This window comes from Bos mutus, chromosome 13 (assembly GCF_027580195.1).
Source record: "Bos mutus isolate GX-2022 chromosome 13, NWIPB_WYAK_1.1, whole genome shotgun sequence".
Lineage (NCBI taxonomy): Eukaryota > Metazoa > Chordata > Mammalia > Artiodactyla > Bovidae > Bos > Bos mutus.
In genome coordinates this window covers 64,953,294-64,972,602 of record NC_091629.1, presented here as the reverse complement: position 1 = coordinate 64,972,602, position 19,309 = coordinate 64,953,294, and the positions used below count along the sequence as shown (strand labels likewise).

At 41.2% G+C, this 19,309-nt stretch overlaps 1 protein-coding gene across 1 annotated transcript in view; it reads right to left on the bottom strand.

Annotated features, from left to right (window-relative positions):
- Window positions 1–19,309, bottom strand: part of CUBN (cubilin) — a 261,035-nt gene that overhangs the window by 14,316 nt on the left and 227,410 nt on the right. Inside the window, exons 60-62 of the mRNA XM_005891915.2 lie at window positions 11,801–12,009; window positions 1,694–1,856; window positions 1,122–1,327 (exon numbers count right to left, since the gene is read on the bottom strand). Coding sequence (XP_005891977.2) covers window positions 1,122–1,327; window positions 1,694–1,856; window positions 11,801–12,009 — 578 coding nt within the window. The remainder of the gene's footprint in view (window positions 1–1,121; window positions 1,328–1,693; window positions 1,857–11,800; window positions 12,010–19,309) is intronic.

Sequence of the window (19,309 nt, the reverse complement as noted above, 5' to 3'; positions counted from 1 at the left end):
ACTCACAGACAATTAGTCAATCACATGATGTTGATGCCCAAATCCTCAGGTATTCTGTGACCATCACACTTTTATGGTCAACAATCTCTTCAACATCTTACCCCATGAGCAATTCAGACTGATCCATTTTTTAAAAAAACAAAACAACTTTTCTCTGTTTTTTAAACCATGAATATAGTCCCCTTAGACTGGTACCAAATGGCTTCTTAACCAAACCCTCCACTTTGTTCTACACACAGATCCCACTGACTACAGACAAGCTTCTGCTTGGAGCACTGCAGGCAGAATGCCAGAGACACACATCAAAAACTCCGGTTAATGGCCTGAAACTATCACATCCTTGTTAATCAGCCGTACTCCAATACAAAATGAAAAGTTTTTAAAAATTCAGGTTAATAGGGGAATCAGTCTCTGAGGATGGGGCACAAGAGCAGGCACTTTTCTGTTTTATTTTGTTTTAGTTTATTTTTAATTGGACGATAATTGCTTTGCAATGATGTGTTGGTTTCTGCTGTACAACAGTGTGTGCGTGCATGTTACTAGCTCAGTCGTGTCCTACCCTTTGCGACCCCATGGACTATAGCCCGCAGGCTCCTCTGTCCATGGAATTCTCCGGGCAAGAATACTGCAGTGGGTTGCCATTTCCTTCTCCAGGTCAACAATGTGAATCAGCCATGAGCATACATATGTCCCTGCCTTCTTGAGCCTCCCTCCCACTCCCCTATCCCGCCCCTCCAGGTCATCACAGAGCACGGAGCTGGGCTCCCTGTGCTGTGCACCAGCTTCCCACTAGCTACTTCACACATGGTGCTGTAGATATGCCAGTGCCACCCTCCCAGTTCATCCCGCCCTCTCCTTCCCTCTCCGTGGCCACAGTCTGTTCTCTACTTCAGGGCCAGGCACTTTTGCCAAGACACCCAGATGTTAAATAGGCACATGACCTACAGACCAAGTGCAGGTTTCTTAATGCCTATAAATAGGGGGTGTCATAAAAGGCTAAAAAGCACATTAGGCTGGAAGTAACTTTGAGAACTTATCCAGTCATGCCCTCAGTACTTCAAGTGTTCTGCAAACTCTGATGAAAAGGTTATAGATGTTTCTGTCATTCATACAATTGTTACCTCCGGTGGGTCCTGAAACTCTAAGTAGTTCTGGTTGCAGTCTTGAGAGTGCAGCTGAAATGCCCACACAGTTATCTCGACCTGCTGATGCAGGGGAGCTTCAATGACCCAAGTACAGGTGGCAAGGGGGACATCTGGGTCTGATGAATTGGGTGACGAAATACTTTGTGGGGTCCGAGTTGCATTAAATGTTCCACCACAAGGCACTGAGATGGGAAATAAGAAACAACTTAGAAGACATTTTACTTGTAACTCATCACACATATAATATTTAAAATTCTATTTTCTTTGTTCTTCCAACCCAAAGGAGCTGTATTTATATCATTCTAGGAAGGATTTACATTATACATTCTTGACTAAGAATTGTACCAAATTTGTACCATGGATTAAACACAAAGTAGTTAATAGGGTGTTTAGTAACCGACATTGTGCGTAGATAGTAATTAACATTGAGGTTAGTAATTAACATTGAGGTTAGTAATTAACTGAGTATAGATATAATCATGTCATTATTTTGAGTGCATAAATACACATGTGTTTCATAACATGTAAAAATGTCTCAGTTTACTCACTGTCCATGATGGTATATGTAGCATTAAATCCTTCTCTTTCTAAACTCAAGTCACTGACAAATTGAACTGTAAGGAAGTTTCCAGAAGAGATAAAGGGGGCAGGTACGGTGGAACCACAGAATGTTCCAGCCAAGTTGGCATTTTCACTGTCCCCATCATATAACTGAAAAGAAAAACAGCTCATTAGTTATCCATTAGTCACAAAGAAGTTGCATATTTTACACTAAAATGCACATGAAGTTACAAGAGGTCATAGTTAAGAATCTTACACTAATGTTCTTAATGCTGGTTTTAATTTAGGAACTGAATTGTTATCGAATCAATTACGCTATAATGATTTTCAGTAAAATTCTAGTATAATGGCCTAAAATTTTTTTCTCATTGGGAAAGTCATATTTGATTTAAAAAATAATGTGTCATTAGAGCCACAAACCCATCACCACCTTCACCTCTGTCCTCCCTAACAGCGCAGGTCCAAGCCATCGCGACCTCTTGCCTGATTCTCATCACATCTTCCCACAGATGCCCCCGGTCCTACTCTTGACCCTCTACAGTCCGTTCTCAACACACCAGCCAGAGGATACAGTTTAAGTGTTAGTCAGACCAGGTTGCTGCTCCGCTAAGAACTCTCCTAAGCCCTCCCCACCCACTCAAAGCCATGACTAGGGCCTCCGAGGCCTGATAGAACCTGCTCCCACTCCTACTCCTGGACTTTCCCAGCTGAACTCTTAATGGCCTCCACTTTGTTTGCTCTGCTCCTGGAGTGAAACAGGTGCTCCGGCATCCTCGCTGTTGTATCTGCTGTTTCTTTTGCCTGGAATGTTCTCCTGTTTATTCACGTGGTTTCATTCCCCTCTGTTCTTTTAGGTCTTGACTCAAACATCACTGACTCAGTAGACTTCCCTGACCACTCCCCTCCCCATGTGAGATCTTAGTTTCCCCACCAGGGATCTAACCTGCACCGCCTGCATTGGAGGGTGAAGTCTTAACCCCTGGACCACAGGGAAGCACCCCCAAGTCATCTTTGCGTCAGTTAATGGCTCAAGCCTAGCACCTCAGCCATCCTCGACTGCCGTGCCTCCTTCTGAACCGCCATCGATTCTGCTCCACCTTCATCCTCTGTCCCAAGGGCTCCATCTCCGGTGTCCCCACAGTGGTCCCTCTCACCTGTGCTGTTGTAACATTTCTCATAGCCCTGACTCCACAGAGCATTCTCCCCCAAGCCGCCTGAACATCTGTAAGCTTAGAACAGGCAAAGATCCTGCTTGGCCTGCAATGTCCCTGGGGATCTCACTGCATCTTCAGTTATACTCACCCTCTTTAGCATGGTCTGCAAGCCTGCTCTTGTCTGGCCTGGGCTGCTCTTCACACTTGCCCACTCCTCTGAGGTGTGCTGTGCTTAGTCATTCAGTCGTGTCCGACTCCTTGTGACCCTATGGAGGACTGTAGCCCCCCAGGCTCCTCTGTCCATGGGGATTATCCAGGCAGGAATATTGGAGTCCAGGGATCTCCCAACCCAGGAATTGAACCCAGGTCTCCCTGTAACTCCTCCATCCCCTGGCAAATCTCTCTGAGCTGCTCCTCTTGCCAGGAGCTCTCTCCTCAGCCCTTGGATGGCCCACTCCTCATCACAGGGTCTCCGCTCAGATGCCACCCCCTCAGAGCCCAACTCTACCTAGTGGGCACTCCCCCAGTATCTTCCTGTTCTCTTCTCTAACTATAACCAAGACCTACCTTGTTTATTGCTTATTTACTTCTTCTGGTCTCTCCCCCATAAAGCATATAAACCTGTGGGTGGGCGAGGGGACCTCTGACTATTCCCTGTATGTCACCAGCACCCAGTACAACCCCCAGGCAAAGGCGCCTTCAGCAAATGCCCTTCAGCATGTGTTGAAATAGTGAGTGCTTGTATTTTCTCAAACACGTCACTAGAAGACAAAGTGTTCTCCATCTGAGCAATCCCTATTGCACTGCTAAAACACATATCTGTGTGGATCCAAACATGGAACTGAGAACAGAACCATGGTGTGTTGTTAAGCCTCAGCATCGCCATGATCCCTGACATTATTTTAAAATGCTGGGAATACATCAAGCAGAAATGGTTAAAAACAGTCTTGTCAAAATAAACACAAAAATAAATTTCCCACTAGATGGCACTGTGTCTCTCCTTGAACATGATTTTAATAAAATTTTAGTAAGATTTTAAAGCCGAAAGAGACTGAGGGGCTGAGTTATCTAATCCCCTCATTTTACAGAAGAGCAGATTTGCCAAGTTTTAGGCGGTGTACTTGTTCTGGTAAACAAGTTAGGTTTTTATTATAACCATCGCTGCCTGTATAAAATCATGTTCATATCAACAAGCATTTTTATTCTTGGTGCTGTGTATCAGGCCTCCGAGCTAGGTCCTGTCTATACAAGGATGCATAAGCACTTCCCATACCTTTAAGACACTAATTTGACTCAGAGATTAATGAGAAGAGGTTCATAAATTAAATATATGTGTGTGTGAGTTATACATAAAATAGAGAAAAAAGAGTGCTATAGCAGAAGAGTTCAGTGTATGAGGGGAACTCATACGATTGAGTCAGGACAGACCCCATACAGACGCCTCAACTGTGAGTAGAGGCCTTCCAGACCGAGACAACAGGAAGGGTACCCTGGGCAGATGCATCCAGGTGTGGAAGGCCACAGAAGGACAGAAGGCCTGACCTGTTTCAACACCTCCCTGCCCTGTGGCCCACCGGCCTGAGGTGAGAGAACAGGTGTGGGGCCAGGGAGTTCACTGGGACAAGGCCGATGCTTCATATGCTTCATGCGAAGGGCCTTGTATCTCCTACAGGAGTTGTAAGATCTGATTTGGGTTTTAAATGGATAAGTGGGCGAAGTGATGGAAAGAAATTACAGTAAGTCCCCAACATACAAATGAGTTCCATTCCAAGAGTGCGTCTGTTATGTCCAATTTGTTCATTAAGTCCAACAAAGTTTGCCTAGGTACCCAATTAACACAAGCAGCTATATAGTTTGGTACTGTATGAGGTTTATATAGTATAACAGCTGGCATACAGGGGCTGGCACACACAATCTCATCTTTGAAAGCTCACAATTTGAAGGTTCATATGTACAGGACTTCAAGAGAAGGCAATGGCACCCCACTCTAGTACTCTTGCCTGGAAAATCCCATAGATGGAGGAGCCTGGTGGGCTGCAGTCAATGGGGTCGCTAAGAGTCGGATAAGACTGAACAACTTCACTTTCAATTTTCACTTTCATGCATCGGAGAAGGAAATGGCAACCCACTCCAGTGTTCTTGCCTGGAGAATCCCAGGGACGAGGGAGCCTTATGGGCTGCCGTCTCTGGGGTCACACAGAGTTGGACACGACTGAGGCGACTTAGCAGCAGCAGCAGCATGTAGAGGACTTACTGTATAACCATGACCAGCCTCGAGCTGGTGTTCGCATTACTTCACTCACTGCCACAGTAAGATTTCTCCTAATGGAGCTGAAATAGGACAGATGATAGAGGCTCTGGACTCCTGTGTAGGCCAGGCCAGGGTTTTTTCCCTGACGACGCCACGTCTCCACTGTAAACTTAGCAGGGCGGCTCTGTAGAGGCTTGCAGGAAGTGCACCATCGGACGAGGCCAGCAATGGCGTCCTGAGGACCGCCCTGAGGCCCCACACCATCACCAGCAGCTGTGTGGTGCATTCTGGGAGCACACGTCACTGCCATACCGCCTAGACCTGGAGCTTGAATTAAGTTCTAAGTCTTGTGGACGGAGAAAAGCGCTGAGAGGAATTCCATGTTTTCTCAGCTTTTAAACCTCTTTAACAGTGGTGCAAGTTAGAATCTATTTAAGACCCTGAAGGAACTGCAGAAATAATCTGGTGGAAGATAACTTCTGATGATAGCTACTGCCAGATCCTCCCTGATTGGAGCAGCTAAAGAAAGTAGGAAAGGAAATTTGGGAATTTTAACTTATATGAATTTTTAATGCATGAGGGCAAGAGGTTTTGATATTGGGCTTTAATTCTTTTTAAATTTAACTCTGTAATTTTCCCTGGTGATCCTTGGGTCAAGAAGATCCCCTGGAGAAGGGAATGGCAACCCACTCAGGTATTCTTGCCTGGAGAATTCCATGGACAGAGGAGCCTGGTGGGCTACAGTCCATGGGGTCCCAAAAAGTTGGACACATTGAACTGAACAATTAACACTTTCATTTTCTCTTTCATAATTTTAGACATCAGTTTCCTTAGGACTTTATCTTTGAACATTTTCCTGGGAATGTGATAACAAGAGAATTTTAATAGTCTTATTTGAAGACTATGTAGCATCTCAGAGTATCTTCATGAATTCTTTGATCTTACTGTGAAACGTCTGACAGAGTCTGCTGGACAACAGGCCTAGGTATAATTTGGAATGAGAATGAGAGTAAATTTTTAGGTTTGGGGTTGAACTTGGATACTTTATAGAATCTTTTGGGGAAAATGTTATCTTGGTCCTAGTGGTTCTAGGTTTTTATTATAACCATCGCTGCCTGTATAAAATCATGTTCATACCAGCAAGTGTTTTTATTCTCGGTGCTATGTGCCAGGCTTGGTGCTCTGTGCCCTGGTTCTAGAGCTTGGTCCAAGCTCTAGAAGAGCTTGCAAAGGAGCAATGAAGAGAATCAGCTCTAAATGCAGGAGTTTTTAATATAACAACAAAAGTAGTATTGTTATATAAAATCAATATTATTAATATGATTATTATGTAATTTCAGGCTCTTTTCCAGTGCTTATGGCGGTGTTGGGAATATAGTAAGTACTCAAATTAACATTCATTGAATGAGTAAATGGATAGTAGGTGCTATCTTATAAGGATGAAGACCTGACGCCCAATTACTGACCTTCTCCCCAAAACTGGACAGCCCCCTCCTCCCATGGCTGATCACAGACTGATGGTTGAGCCTAGTGGGTTAAGACAAAGGTTTTCCGTGAGAACGGTATTATCTAGGAAGTGTTTTGCAAAAGTGTGGTGTTCTTGGCTCATCATAGTAGTCTGAGGCTGAAACTGGTACTTAGTGTTTAGAAGCCACACTGCAGAATTCCAACAAAATTCACAGGACAGATATGCAATATATCCCACATACCTATGAATGTCCTGCCAGACACGTGTGTAAGATAACTGTTTAAAATCATTTGGTCCCAGAACCTAAGCTCATTCTGTATATAAACACAAAAATATTTTGCACTACTTTAGTAAGAACCAAATTTCCAAGAAGGCAATTATTATATAAGTTGAGGGAAGACTATAGTTTGTTTTATCTGGAACTATTTGATTTGAATTTTGGAAATTCATATTGTGGATGGGTACTGCCATTATCTTTTAAGTTGCAAATAGAGCCTATGTACTCATACCAGTCCACATTTCTATGTATGCATTTGTCATGATTCCAGGATTTTAGTATTTAATCAAGTGACTTAGCATAGTCACATCAGAGCATTTACATGTTGATATACACACTATTTTATGGGTTTTCCTTTTATTTCTCCTTTTCAAAGCCTTTAGCATAATTGTAAACTGAAATTATATGTGGCTAGGCTATGGCACAGATGAGCTTTCAGATGGTCAAAGGATCATTAGACAATACTGGTTATTCCAAGGGGCACTGACTGCATTGAGAAGAAGCTGGGCAGTGTTAGAAAGAAGCCCCTCCTTTTCCTGTTTCATGTTTCCTAGCAAAGGAATGTCAGTTATGGTCACAAAACTGAGTCTTCTTTGCTGTTTGACTCACTGGTCTCCACAAAGGAATGACTTAACTGATGAATAGGCTGGTGTTCAGAAGCGGGGTATACACCATGCAGCTTGCTTCCCCTCTTCACCCACTTCTCTGTGGTAACCAATCACCCACTGGAAGCTTGCTTTTGTGCTGTTTATCTGAAATTCAGCTCAGCCATCCCATCTAGAATGTCTTTCTGAACCCTGTAGTGACAGCACTCATACTTTGGTGTTTTGCTCTATTTTTCTGTGTTTATCACATGTATTGGCTTTGCCATGTTATCCGTCTCATCCACTTACAGCTCCATGATTGAAGCTTATCTTTGATTCTCATACCTCAAGTGCCAGGCACAATGCCCAACACATAATCATGCCATGTGACTCTTCAGGGAATGGATGTGATGTCAATTTCAACAGCAACCACTCAGTGAAATACATAATTCTCTACTTATTGCGGTTATCTTTTTGTTGCTACTACTGTTGTAGTTGTTTTTCTTAGCCATACTGGGTGGCTTGCAGGATCTTAGTTCCATGACCCAGGCCCTCGGTGGTGAAAGCCCAAATTCCTAACCACTGGACTGTCGGGAAGTCCCCTACTGCAGTTATGTTAATAACTTTCCAAGTCAACCCTTTCAAAACAATAATGATATAATTACAAATGAATAAAGGATTTGGCATGTTTTCACTTAAATATCTACCTACAGATTTAAATTAACTTTTCTAAAAAGTGATTTGATTAGAATCTCTAAGAAACAGTCTAAAATGAGCCCAGTGTCCTATTTATCACAGTGAATCTCTTTAATAAAGGTACCTCCAGGCCTCACATTCCAAGAACTGTCCTGTGATCTGCCAGATTCATATAAGCTGGAAATGGTGCCAATTGAGGGAAACTGCTTTCCCAAAAAGAAAAACAAAAGTAGATCTGAACAGAATTTCTTTTAAAAAAGAAAGGGCATTTTATATTGAAGCCAGAGAATAGCTCCTTGTTTTCAATATTGTTATGTCTGTCCTAAATAGCTTGAAAACATCTATAAAATTAATAGTTCTTTTAATTTAAAAACAATTTTTTGCCACCCCATACAGCCTGTGGGATCTTAGTTAGTTCTCCAACCAGGGACTGAACCTGGGCCCTCAGCAGTGAGAGCAGAGTCCTAACCACTGGACTGTCAGGGAGCTTCCAAGAGTTCTTTTAATTGTATTATCAAATCACACATAGAAACATAGCTTGAGAATAAATCCAGTCAGCCTCCTCCTGGCACAACCACATTCTAAACATCCCCCTTGTACTTACATTCATAATAATGTATATGTAAATCAATTATTCATAATATTTTAAGAAAAGGAGATTCTACAGACTTCGTGACCATGTAGAGTCACCCAAAGTGAGGAAAAAAGAAATAAATTTATTTACAAATTATATGACAGGCACAGTGCTAAATGCTCTAACATACCTTATCTTTATCCTCAAAATAGTCTTGCAAGACAGGTACAATTGTGTGATTTTGTTTGTTCGTTTTTCAATAGATGGAGTGATGAGAATCAGGGACATTAGGAAATTTGTCAGGTGGCAAAGTTGGGTTTGAGTCCATATTACCTGCCCTGAAAATGTATTTATCCTCTGGTAAAATTAGCACTCAAACAGCCTTGAACAGCCTTGAGCAGCTCATTGCTGCTCTGGCCACTCTAGTCTCATTCCAGACAAGAAGAATTCACCCTGATCTGACATTTCTTGTTATCTGTAGTCTTTCATGAATTCCTTCTGATCTGGCTTCTGTCCCAATACTTTATTTAAATGGTTGTCATCCAGTCTAATGAGTTTTTCTTTATCTTAACCTTTCCTGGCCTCTAATTTACAATTTAATAGTACTGACCATCCATCCTTGGTAAAAGACTTTTCTCCCTTGACTTCAGTGATAACTGCATTATTCCTGGTTGGTACATTTTTCTGTGACTTGTCTGTTTCTCTTCCTGATTCTTCTGTCCTTTTCAGCTGTCTCACCCTGGACCTTTCCTGGAGTTGAGCGGGAGCCTGGCTGTTCAGTGCCATGCTGTCTCTCTCAAAGAAGCATCTCTCCTGATTTAAGAAACTCTCTTTGCTGCCTTCTCTCTATTTATACCACTGTCCCCTTGCTGGAGCTCTGGCATTCTCTGCCCCTGGTCAATTTCACTTGTTGGCCCTGCCATCATCCAAATTAAACTTATTCCTGCAAAACCACGGCCTCCTCCTAAGAGTACTGACATTCTTTTGGTCTTCTGGGCATGGTGCTTTTCACAGTGAAAATATAAGACCGTCTATAATTAAGTGCCCTGGTAGCTCAGACAGTAAAGCGTCTGCCTACCATGTGGGAGACTGGGGTTCGATCCCTGGGTCGGGAAGGTCCCCTGGAGAAGGAAACGGCAACCCACTCCAGTACTCTTGCCTGGAAAATCCCATGGATAGAGGAGCCTGGTAGGCTACAGTCCATGGGGTTGCCAAGAATCAGACATGACTAAGCAACTTTTCTTTCTTTCTTATAATTAAGTGTTCAAATGTGTATTTTGTCTATGACTTTTCTCCCCTTTCTTTTAAAACCAATTTCTGCAAAATTTAAGATGATTTTTGAACTTAAGTTTCTCTCACATCCAGCTTGTCATCAGCACCATCTCTGCACCCTCCTCACTTAAAGGTAATTTCTTCCTGGGCTCCTAACTCCAGCCTCTCCCCGGACCATCCACTCAGAATGCTGAGTCATCTTTCTTAAATACTGTTCTCATCTTATGACTCATTGGAAAACGTGCAATCACTTCTTATTTCCAACTACATAAAATCTAAATGCACTAGCTTGATGTTCTAGATCCTTTATAATCTGGGTATTTCTCCACCTATCCAGTCTTATTTTTTGCTCTGCTTTAACAATAATCTGCCCTGATAAAGTCAACCTCTTCACTCATTCAACTTCAATGCCTTTTCTGCCTCACCTAGAATGCCCTCTGTCCCAACTTGAATAAAGGTTCTCTTCATTCTATGTATCTTTCTTGTTCCCACCAAATCATCATGAACCATCCTCCCTTTTAAACTTGCTCATGGCTTCCAGCCTATGCCCAGTGTACTTGAATATCAACTCTCCTGAACTACCTGGTGTTGATTTGCATGTATCATCCTTTAACTGTGCAACCAACTTTAAGCTCCTCCTGAACAAAAATAGTGCCTGCTGTTTACCCCCAACAGTGTAGTGGAGTATATTGATTGATGCTGCTTAGCACTTTTAACCTAAATGCATATAGCCTGATAAATACAATGATTTAATATTAAAGAGTCATTTAAATATTAAAAACTTTCTTGATTTACTTCTAATGGGACTTCAGAAGTAAGATATTTTTCACATCTAAAAGTAATATATTAAATAAGTAAATATCCAAACTTTAAAAATAGATGAAGGAAGGAGTGATGATTTGCATATAGACACTGTCATTTATTTTAGATTTTGCCTAAGATCCTTTGATAATGTCTTTCCAGAGGACCCATCGTGCCATAAATTATCTCTTGACAAGGTTTGGAGGAACAGTGAATCTTAAAGCTAATGTTAGAAGCTACACAAAATTTTTCACTCATTCCTGTCAGAGATTATTTTGATGTGAAGATAGGGCAGTTGCAGTATCATTCATTACATCAGAGGACCCCCAACCCTTAGGCCATGGACCGGTACTGGTCCATGGCCTGTTAGGAACCAGGCCACATAGCAGGAGGTGAGCAGTGAGCAAGTGAATGAAGCTTCATCTCTATTTACACCTGCTCCCCATGGCTTGCATCACCACCTGAGCTCCGCCTCTGATCAGATTGGCTGCAGGATTAGATTCACATAGGAGCATGAACCCTAACCCCAAAAGTCAAGGCAGAACATCCTGAGATTGCCACAAAACAGAAATAAGAAAGAAAGTGAAGTCACTCTGTCGTGTCCAACTCTTTGTGACCCCATGGACTGTAGCTTACTAGGCTCCTCTGTCCATGGAATTTTCCAGGCAAGAGTACTGGAGTGGGTTGCCATTTCCTTCTCCAAGGGATCTTTCCAACCCAGGGATTGAACCCAGGTCTCCCACACTGCAGGCAGATGCTTTAGTATAATAAATATAATGCACTTGAATCATCCTGAAACCATCTTCCACTGCCCTCATCCATGGAAAAACTGTCTTCCACGAAACCCATCCCTGGTGCCAAAAAGGTTGGAGACTGCTGCTTTAATCATCGAAGAACAGGTCATTTAAACAATTAATAGTACTCACAACTTTCAGGACTTCATGTGTGGTATAAACTGGAATACATCATGAAAAAGTCGGATTAGAAGACTCTTGTTAAAGAACACAATAGCTTTACCTTGACATAATCATAAATGCATCTTCGCAAAGTAGTTGCTGCCTCCAGAGCAAATGTATGGAAGGTGAGTTTGACGACTTTGTTCACGGGGGCAGTGATGAACCACACACAGTTTAAACCCTTGTCATACCTCCCATTGGAATCAGAATCAGGGGAGGCAAAGGAATGGTCGGAACCTGTCAGATAACCACCACATCCTTGCTGAGGCCCTGTGTTAAAACAAAAAAAGACACATCAATATGCAGAGCAAATAAAGTGAATCTTAAATTTTATGTGGGGATTTTTAAAATCATATAGTTTCTGTCTTCTGTCACACTTTGATGAACATTATCAGGTTGTTTGCAGGCTTCATCGAGCTTATGCAAGCGCGCGTGCCCCCTGCCTTAGCTTCTTTGTTATTTATTTCCTCTTCAATCACTGATCTGTCAGCCTCTACCAACTCACATCTAGTTGCCTAGAAAAGTGGGTAAACAGATATGGTCCTACACGCATTTTTAGAACGCTTGATATGATTTACCGGAATTTTTTCTACCCTTGCAAAATCCAATTTTATACAAAATAAAGTATTTTGCATAACAAAACTGATGGAAACTGTGAACACGTTTTACCTTTATGTTCTGCTTTCATGAACACTATCAGATTGAAAACTGAATTTAAGAAGAATTTCCCCCACATGCCAAGAAAATTGGCTCTCAAGATATCTTTTATTTAAATAGCCTGGTAGGAAGAGGCTGAGAGGCATTTAACACTCCATTCCACTTAATAATAAACTGTACTCTATATTTGAATCCTTCTTTTTCCAAAAATATGGGGAAGCTGAAGAAGAGGAACTTTGAGAAAAATATATACTTTGAAATGAAAACTCTGAAATTCAGAATAAAAATACAAAAGAGAGATAAGAATACTCTCACTGCTTAGTTATGAAAAAAATATGGCACAGACTCCTCAGAGCACAGGATTTAGTTTTTTCCACTCCACAGCCTAAGTTGATGCTTTGGAAAGGAAGAAAAACTTTATTGGTAATTTTGAAATGAATACATGAGACTGAATTAAGGTCAAAACAGCTCTAGGAGGAATGGAGATGAAATAGGCATTCAAAGTAGTATTCATAAAGCTTGCAATCTACACAAATACTCAGCATTACAAGTTGCATAGTTAAATTCACTGACAGTGGTCTTCCATTTATTTACCTGTCTCATTTCATTTAATACTAATATTAATGTTAATGTTAAACGTGAAAGGGTTGCTTTCAACATTAGGGGGCGCTACGGTTCAGGACTTGGCTCTTGGCAGGAAAGGCAAACAATGGCTGCCGACACGGGATGCAAAAGATACCAAATGCTCAGGGCGTTTTCCAGCATAGGCGCCTTATTTAGTAAGTCAAGCTACCCTGTCACAGCTTCTAAGTGAAGTACAACTACAGATTATTTGCGCTGTCACGTGTTTCCTGGCGTTGAAATGCTTCCAAACGTCCAGTCCCTGATATATCCATAAGCAGCATCTGGAGCAAAATTATTCTGAAACCCTAAGCAATGCTAATCACTCTATTCCTATGAAAGTGAAGTGAAAGTCGCTCAGTCGTGTCCGACTCTTTGTGACCCCATGAACTATACAGTCCATGGAATTCTCCAGGCCAGAATACTGGCGTGGGTAGCCGTCCCCTTCTCCATGTTATCTTCCCAACCCAGGGGCTGAACCCATGTCTCCCACATTGCAGGCAGATTCTTTACCAGCTGATCCACTATGGATTCCTAGGCAACAGGTCTGCAAAGTGAAGAAAGAAATGGAGATTGCACAGTTTTTGCTCCAGTGTGGACTGACTGTTACTAAAGGCAACCACTTAAGCTTATTGAAAAGCCTGATACGGAAGAACAATTACTAAGGGTATTAATGAATTGAGAAATTCATTTACCTATTAAATAACGTTTTGTTAGTCAAGGAAATATATTTATTATTTCTTAATTTTTGTTGGTGTGTTGTTCGTTTACAATGTTGTGTTAGTTTCAGGTGTACAGCAAAGTGAATCAGTCATACGTATACATACATCCACTCTTTTTAGATTCTATTCCCATATAGGCCATTACAGAGTATTGAGTAGAGTTCCCTGTTCTATACAGTAGATTCTTATTAGTTACCTGTATTTATATTTAGTGTTGAGATGGGAAAAGATGAATGGTATTCCAATAGCAGTGATGTCATATATCTATAATGATGATACCATTTAGAAATCACAGGTGCCATAAAAGTGGCAGAGGTAAATTTTGCAAGAAAGGGAGACTATTATTTCAGGCCAAGAGGATCTAGAATGTTCAAGGAAGAGGTGACATTTGATCTGTATCTTAAAGGATAAACTGGACAAGACCATAGAGAAATGAGGTTGGTATTGGCAAGTCCAGGCTGAAAGAGTTTGTAACCAAAGGTTAAATGGACAAGGATTTACATTTATAGAATTTGATCTATAGACTTTATTCTATAGCTAGTAGGGATTCACTTGAAAGGTTTTTGATCAGAGGAGTGGTAGGGTCAGGATGAATGCACTTTCTCATCAAGTCCAATCTAGAAATGCATCTGGAGGAGACGAAACCAGACCTGAGCATATGGCTGTGGTCTGAGCTGGAGGAAGTAGGGGAAGTGAGAATTGGAGGTCTGTACTCAGGAAAACTGGACTGCTGGGCTTTAGTCTATTAATACATCAGCTCCAACAACTAAATGCTATTTTTTAAAAAACTTAAGCTATATGTTTTAATCACCACTTGCTTATTAATTGTTACTAGTTAAGTTAATAAGGATAGAATAACAATTATACTGAGCACTGCAAGTGCCGTTATACACACTTATTGCTGATATATACAAGATAAGATACACACTTATTAGATACAAGACTACTCCTATTGCTACTACTGCTACTAATGTCTTAAGAAAGAGACACCCTGCCTTCAGGAAATCCCAGAGCAGAATCCACAGCTCACTGATGTGCACTGGCACAGGCTTAGTGGGAGACTGCGTGATTCCTAACTCTTTAGTCTGTCTCTCTGCAGTGCTCTAGAATGGACAAGAGTATATTTTTCTGTCCACTTGATGCTAGATTTGACTATGTGACTTGCTTGAGACAATGGAATATCAGCGGCCATGAAGTAGGAAGAGCACATTTAAATGTGCTGATGCTCTTTGGCTTAGACTTTTGTGCTTGTGTGATCCACCAAGAGCTCATGCCCTGGGGACTTGCATGGAAAGCAGACCCAGCCCTAGCCTGTACTATAGAGCCAAACACACTCAACTTGCTTCCTGAAACATGCAGGCAAACCAGCCTGACGATCCATAAGTAATAAAATTAATATTCCAGGTATAAGCCACTGCATTTTGGATAGTCTGTTATACGGCATTATTGTGGCAGTAACTGACCAATATAAAAATAGCTTTTTCCAGTTATCAAACTATAATAGAGTACATTGACTCATAAAATGAACACACAGAATAAAGAAAATGGAGAACTAAAATTATTGTCAGATAATCCTGGCCCAAATAGTCAAATAACTGAAGTAAATATAACATTATATGAGTGAGTTATATAATTCAAATTCTATGTATGAGTAAACATATTATATGAATAAATAGTTGAATAATTGAGGTAAACACAATATGATATGAGTAAATATCTTTCAGTGTTTGTGGCATAGGAAATGGAATGGTTATACTTGCTCTGATTCCCCACTTTGATATTTAAACCTAGCATAACTGCTCTGTGCTTCTGCCCCTCCTAAGGCAAGATGGAAATGGAAGCCTATGTCTTGAGGAAACATAAAGACGAATATTATCAAAGGAAGGGTTCTTTACCAAAAAGTACTATTGCCATGTAACTATTTCTGAATTTCAACAATAGTAGGATACAGGGGAAGAAAAAGGCAGAATTCTGTAACAATGAAATAGTGTCATGTATTTGTTTACTATATTGGTATTTTAGAATTCCTTTTTTGAGCTAGTTTATGACTTTAACCTTGACATGTTCTTTAGCATCACAAACTCACCATCTTTCTTGTCACTACTCATGTTTCTACTGTCCAGCCAGCTCCCACCCATCAGCAACTTCCTCGTCAGTCAAGTTGTGTCAGAAGCACTCTGGAAGACCCACTCTGTGCCAGAGAACAAATGTCACTCTAATCTCCTAACCAAAGAAGAAACACTTCCTACAAAAGAGCTCTGTCTTTAGAGAAAGCAAATGTTGGTTGGGCTTCCCTGGTAGCTCAGCTGGTAAAGAATCCGCTTGCAACGCAGGAGACCCTGGTTTGATTCCTGGGTTGGGAAGATCCCCTGGAGGAGGGATAGGCTACCCACTCCAGTATTCTTGCCTGGAGAATCACATGGACAGAGGAGCCTGGTGGGCTACAGTCCACGGGTTTGCAAAGAGTCAGACATGACTGAACAACTAAGCACAATGTTTGGCTAAAGAAATACTGGAAATACAAACTCACAGAAAGCATTGAGATCTGGGTCCAGATCTACTTAATTAAAAATCAGTAACTGAATCCTCAATTGTCTCCCTCCAATTATGAAACTTCAGAGTGAAGTTCAAGCCAGAATAAATCTGATGATAAGAAATAGCTATCTTATCTAAGAGAAAACATCTGGAAGGCTTCAGTGGAGGCAGATACATTTCTAAACAATTATCTTGAGAACTGACATTTCTGCAGCTGACATTGGAGGAGGCTGACATTTTATAGAGGTCTTCTGGATAGGATCTCCATCCATCTCTGGACAACCGCTACTTGGACAGATAGTCGCGGGCCAGCTGGACTTTCAGATAAGGATCAGCCTGACTTCAGGCATTTTCCTGTTCCCCAGCGTGTATTTGAAGGGAGCAGAACATAAGCACAGGAAATAGAACACAAACGCATTTAAAGCTGGTGCCTTAGGGAAATGGGAGTTCCATAATCCTGTCTTTGAGTATATCTTACTATGATTTTCAAAGCTGCAGTGTATAAGTGCCCTACAGCAGTGAATTCATTTAAAAAGTTCAACTAAGCTTCAGATGAACATGTCTTGCCTTTTTCACTAAAAGTAAACTGGAGTTGTTATTCTACTCCCTGGGCTTCCCTGATAGCTCAGTTGGTAAAGAATTCACCTGCAATGCAGGAGACCTGGGTTCAATTCCTGGGTCAGGAAGATCCCATGGAGAAGGGAAAGGTTACCAACTCCAGTATTCTTGTATGGTGAATTCCAAGGACTGTATAGTCCATGGGGTTGCGAAGAGTCAGACACGACTGAGCAACTTTCACTTCACCACTTCACTTCACTTCACCACTTCACTTCACTTCATTCTACTCCCTAACCCCAAACATCATCGACTACAAGGACAATTCAGTCACTTAGTGGTGTCCAACTCTTTGTGACCCCATGGACTGCAGCACGCCAGGCCTCCCTGTCCATCACCAACTCCAAGAGTTTACTCAAACTCATGTCCATTGAGTTGGTGATGCTATCCAACCATCTCATCCTCTGACGTCCCCTTCTCCTCCTACCTTCAATCTTTCCCAGCATCAGGGTCTTTTCAAATGAGTCAGTTCTTTGCATCAGGTGGCCAAAGTATTGGAGTTTCAGCTTCAGCATCAGCCCTTCCAATAAATATTCAGGATTCATTTCCTTTAAGATGGACTGGTTTGATCTCTTTGCAGTCCAAGGGACTCTCAAGAGTCTTCTCCAACACCATAGTTCAAAAGCATCAATTCTTCAGTGCTCAGCTTTCTTTAGTCCAGCTCTCACATCCATGCATGAGTACTGGAAAAACCATAGCTTTGACTAGATGAAACTTTGTTGGCAAAGTAACGTCTCTGCTTTTTAATATGCTGTCTAGGTTGGTCATAACTTTCCTTCCAAGGAGCAAGCGTCTTTTAATTTCATGGCTGCAGTCACCATCTGCAGTGATTTTGGAGCCCCAAAAATGAAGTCTCTCACTGTTTCCATTGTTTCCCCATCTATTTGCCATGAAGTGATGGGACCAGATGCCATGATCTTTGTTTTCTGAATGTTGAGTTTTAAGCCAACATTTTCACTCCCCTCTTTCACTTTCATCAAGAGGCTCTTTAGTTCTTCTTCACTTTCTGCCATAAGGGTGGTGTCATCTGCATATCTGAGGTTATTGATATTTGTCCCGCCAATATTGATTCCAGCTTGTGCTTCTTCCAGCCCAGTGTTTCTCTTGATGTACTCTGCATATAAGTTAAATAAGCAGGGTGGCAGTATACAGCCTTGACATACTCCTTTCCTAATTTGGAACCAGTCTGTTGTTCCATGTCCAGTTCTAACTGTTGCTTCCTGACCTGCATACAGATTTCTCAAGAGGCAGGTCAGGTGGTCTGGTATTCCCATCTCTTGAAGAATTTTCCACAGTTTATTGTGATCCACACAGTCAAAGGCTTTGGAATAGTCAATAAAGCAGAAATAGATATTTTTCTGGAACTCTCTTGCTTTTTCGATGATTCAACGGATGTTGACAATTTGATTTCTGGTTCTTCTGCCTTTTCTAAATCCAGCTTGAACATCTGGAAGTTCATGGTTCACATACTGTTGAAGCCTGGCTTGGAGAATTTTGAACATTACTTTGCTAGCTTGTGAAATGAGCGCAATTGTGTGGTAGTTTGAGCTTTCTTTGGCATTGCCTTTCTTGGGATTGGAATAAAAACTGACCTTTTCCAGCCTGTGGCCACTGCTGAGTTTTCCAAGTTTGCTGGCATATTGAGTGACCAAGGACATGAGTTTGAGCAAATTCTAGGAGACAGTGAAGGACAGGGAAGCTGCAGTCCGGGGGTCACAAAGAGTCAGACAGGACCGAGCAACTGAACAACCGCCACCTTAAACAGACACCACCTTTTAAGTGTCGTATTTATGTTTGCAAGAAAAAAAAAATCTAAATTCTAAATGGTTTCTGTATCCTGAGTTAGGCTTTTTGTTTGTTTTTAGTAATTTCACTCAGATTGACTTACCTTAAACATCTCATTTTGAGACTCAGTCTAGTTTAACATAGAATATGTACTTAGTCCTGTGATATTTGGGACATATTAAGCTAAAATACTAACAGAAACATAATTTCAGTGGTTAATCATGAGCTATAGTCACAAGAAAAAGAGCCATGCAATGCGTAGAGAATTTAAGGTAAGGAAAAGGATATCATTAACTTTTAATTTATTTTGCATTATTTTGGTATTACTGAAAACACTTTATGTATGCATTAATAGTCTCTTCATGAAAATGAAGGGCACTTCATGAAAATCAGTCTCACCAATTTGAAATTTTTAAAATGCCTTATTAAGTAATACATAGTGATATAATCATGTCAATTGATGCAGGAAGAGGACTGACAAGATCCAACATACATCATGACATAAACTCAGAAAACTAGGAATAGAAAGGAGTTTTCTCAACTTGATAAAGAGCATCTATTGGGTTGATCCAACAATTCATTTGGGTTTTTCCATAGGCTATTACGGAAAAATACGAGCAAAATTTTTGGCCAAT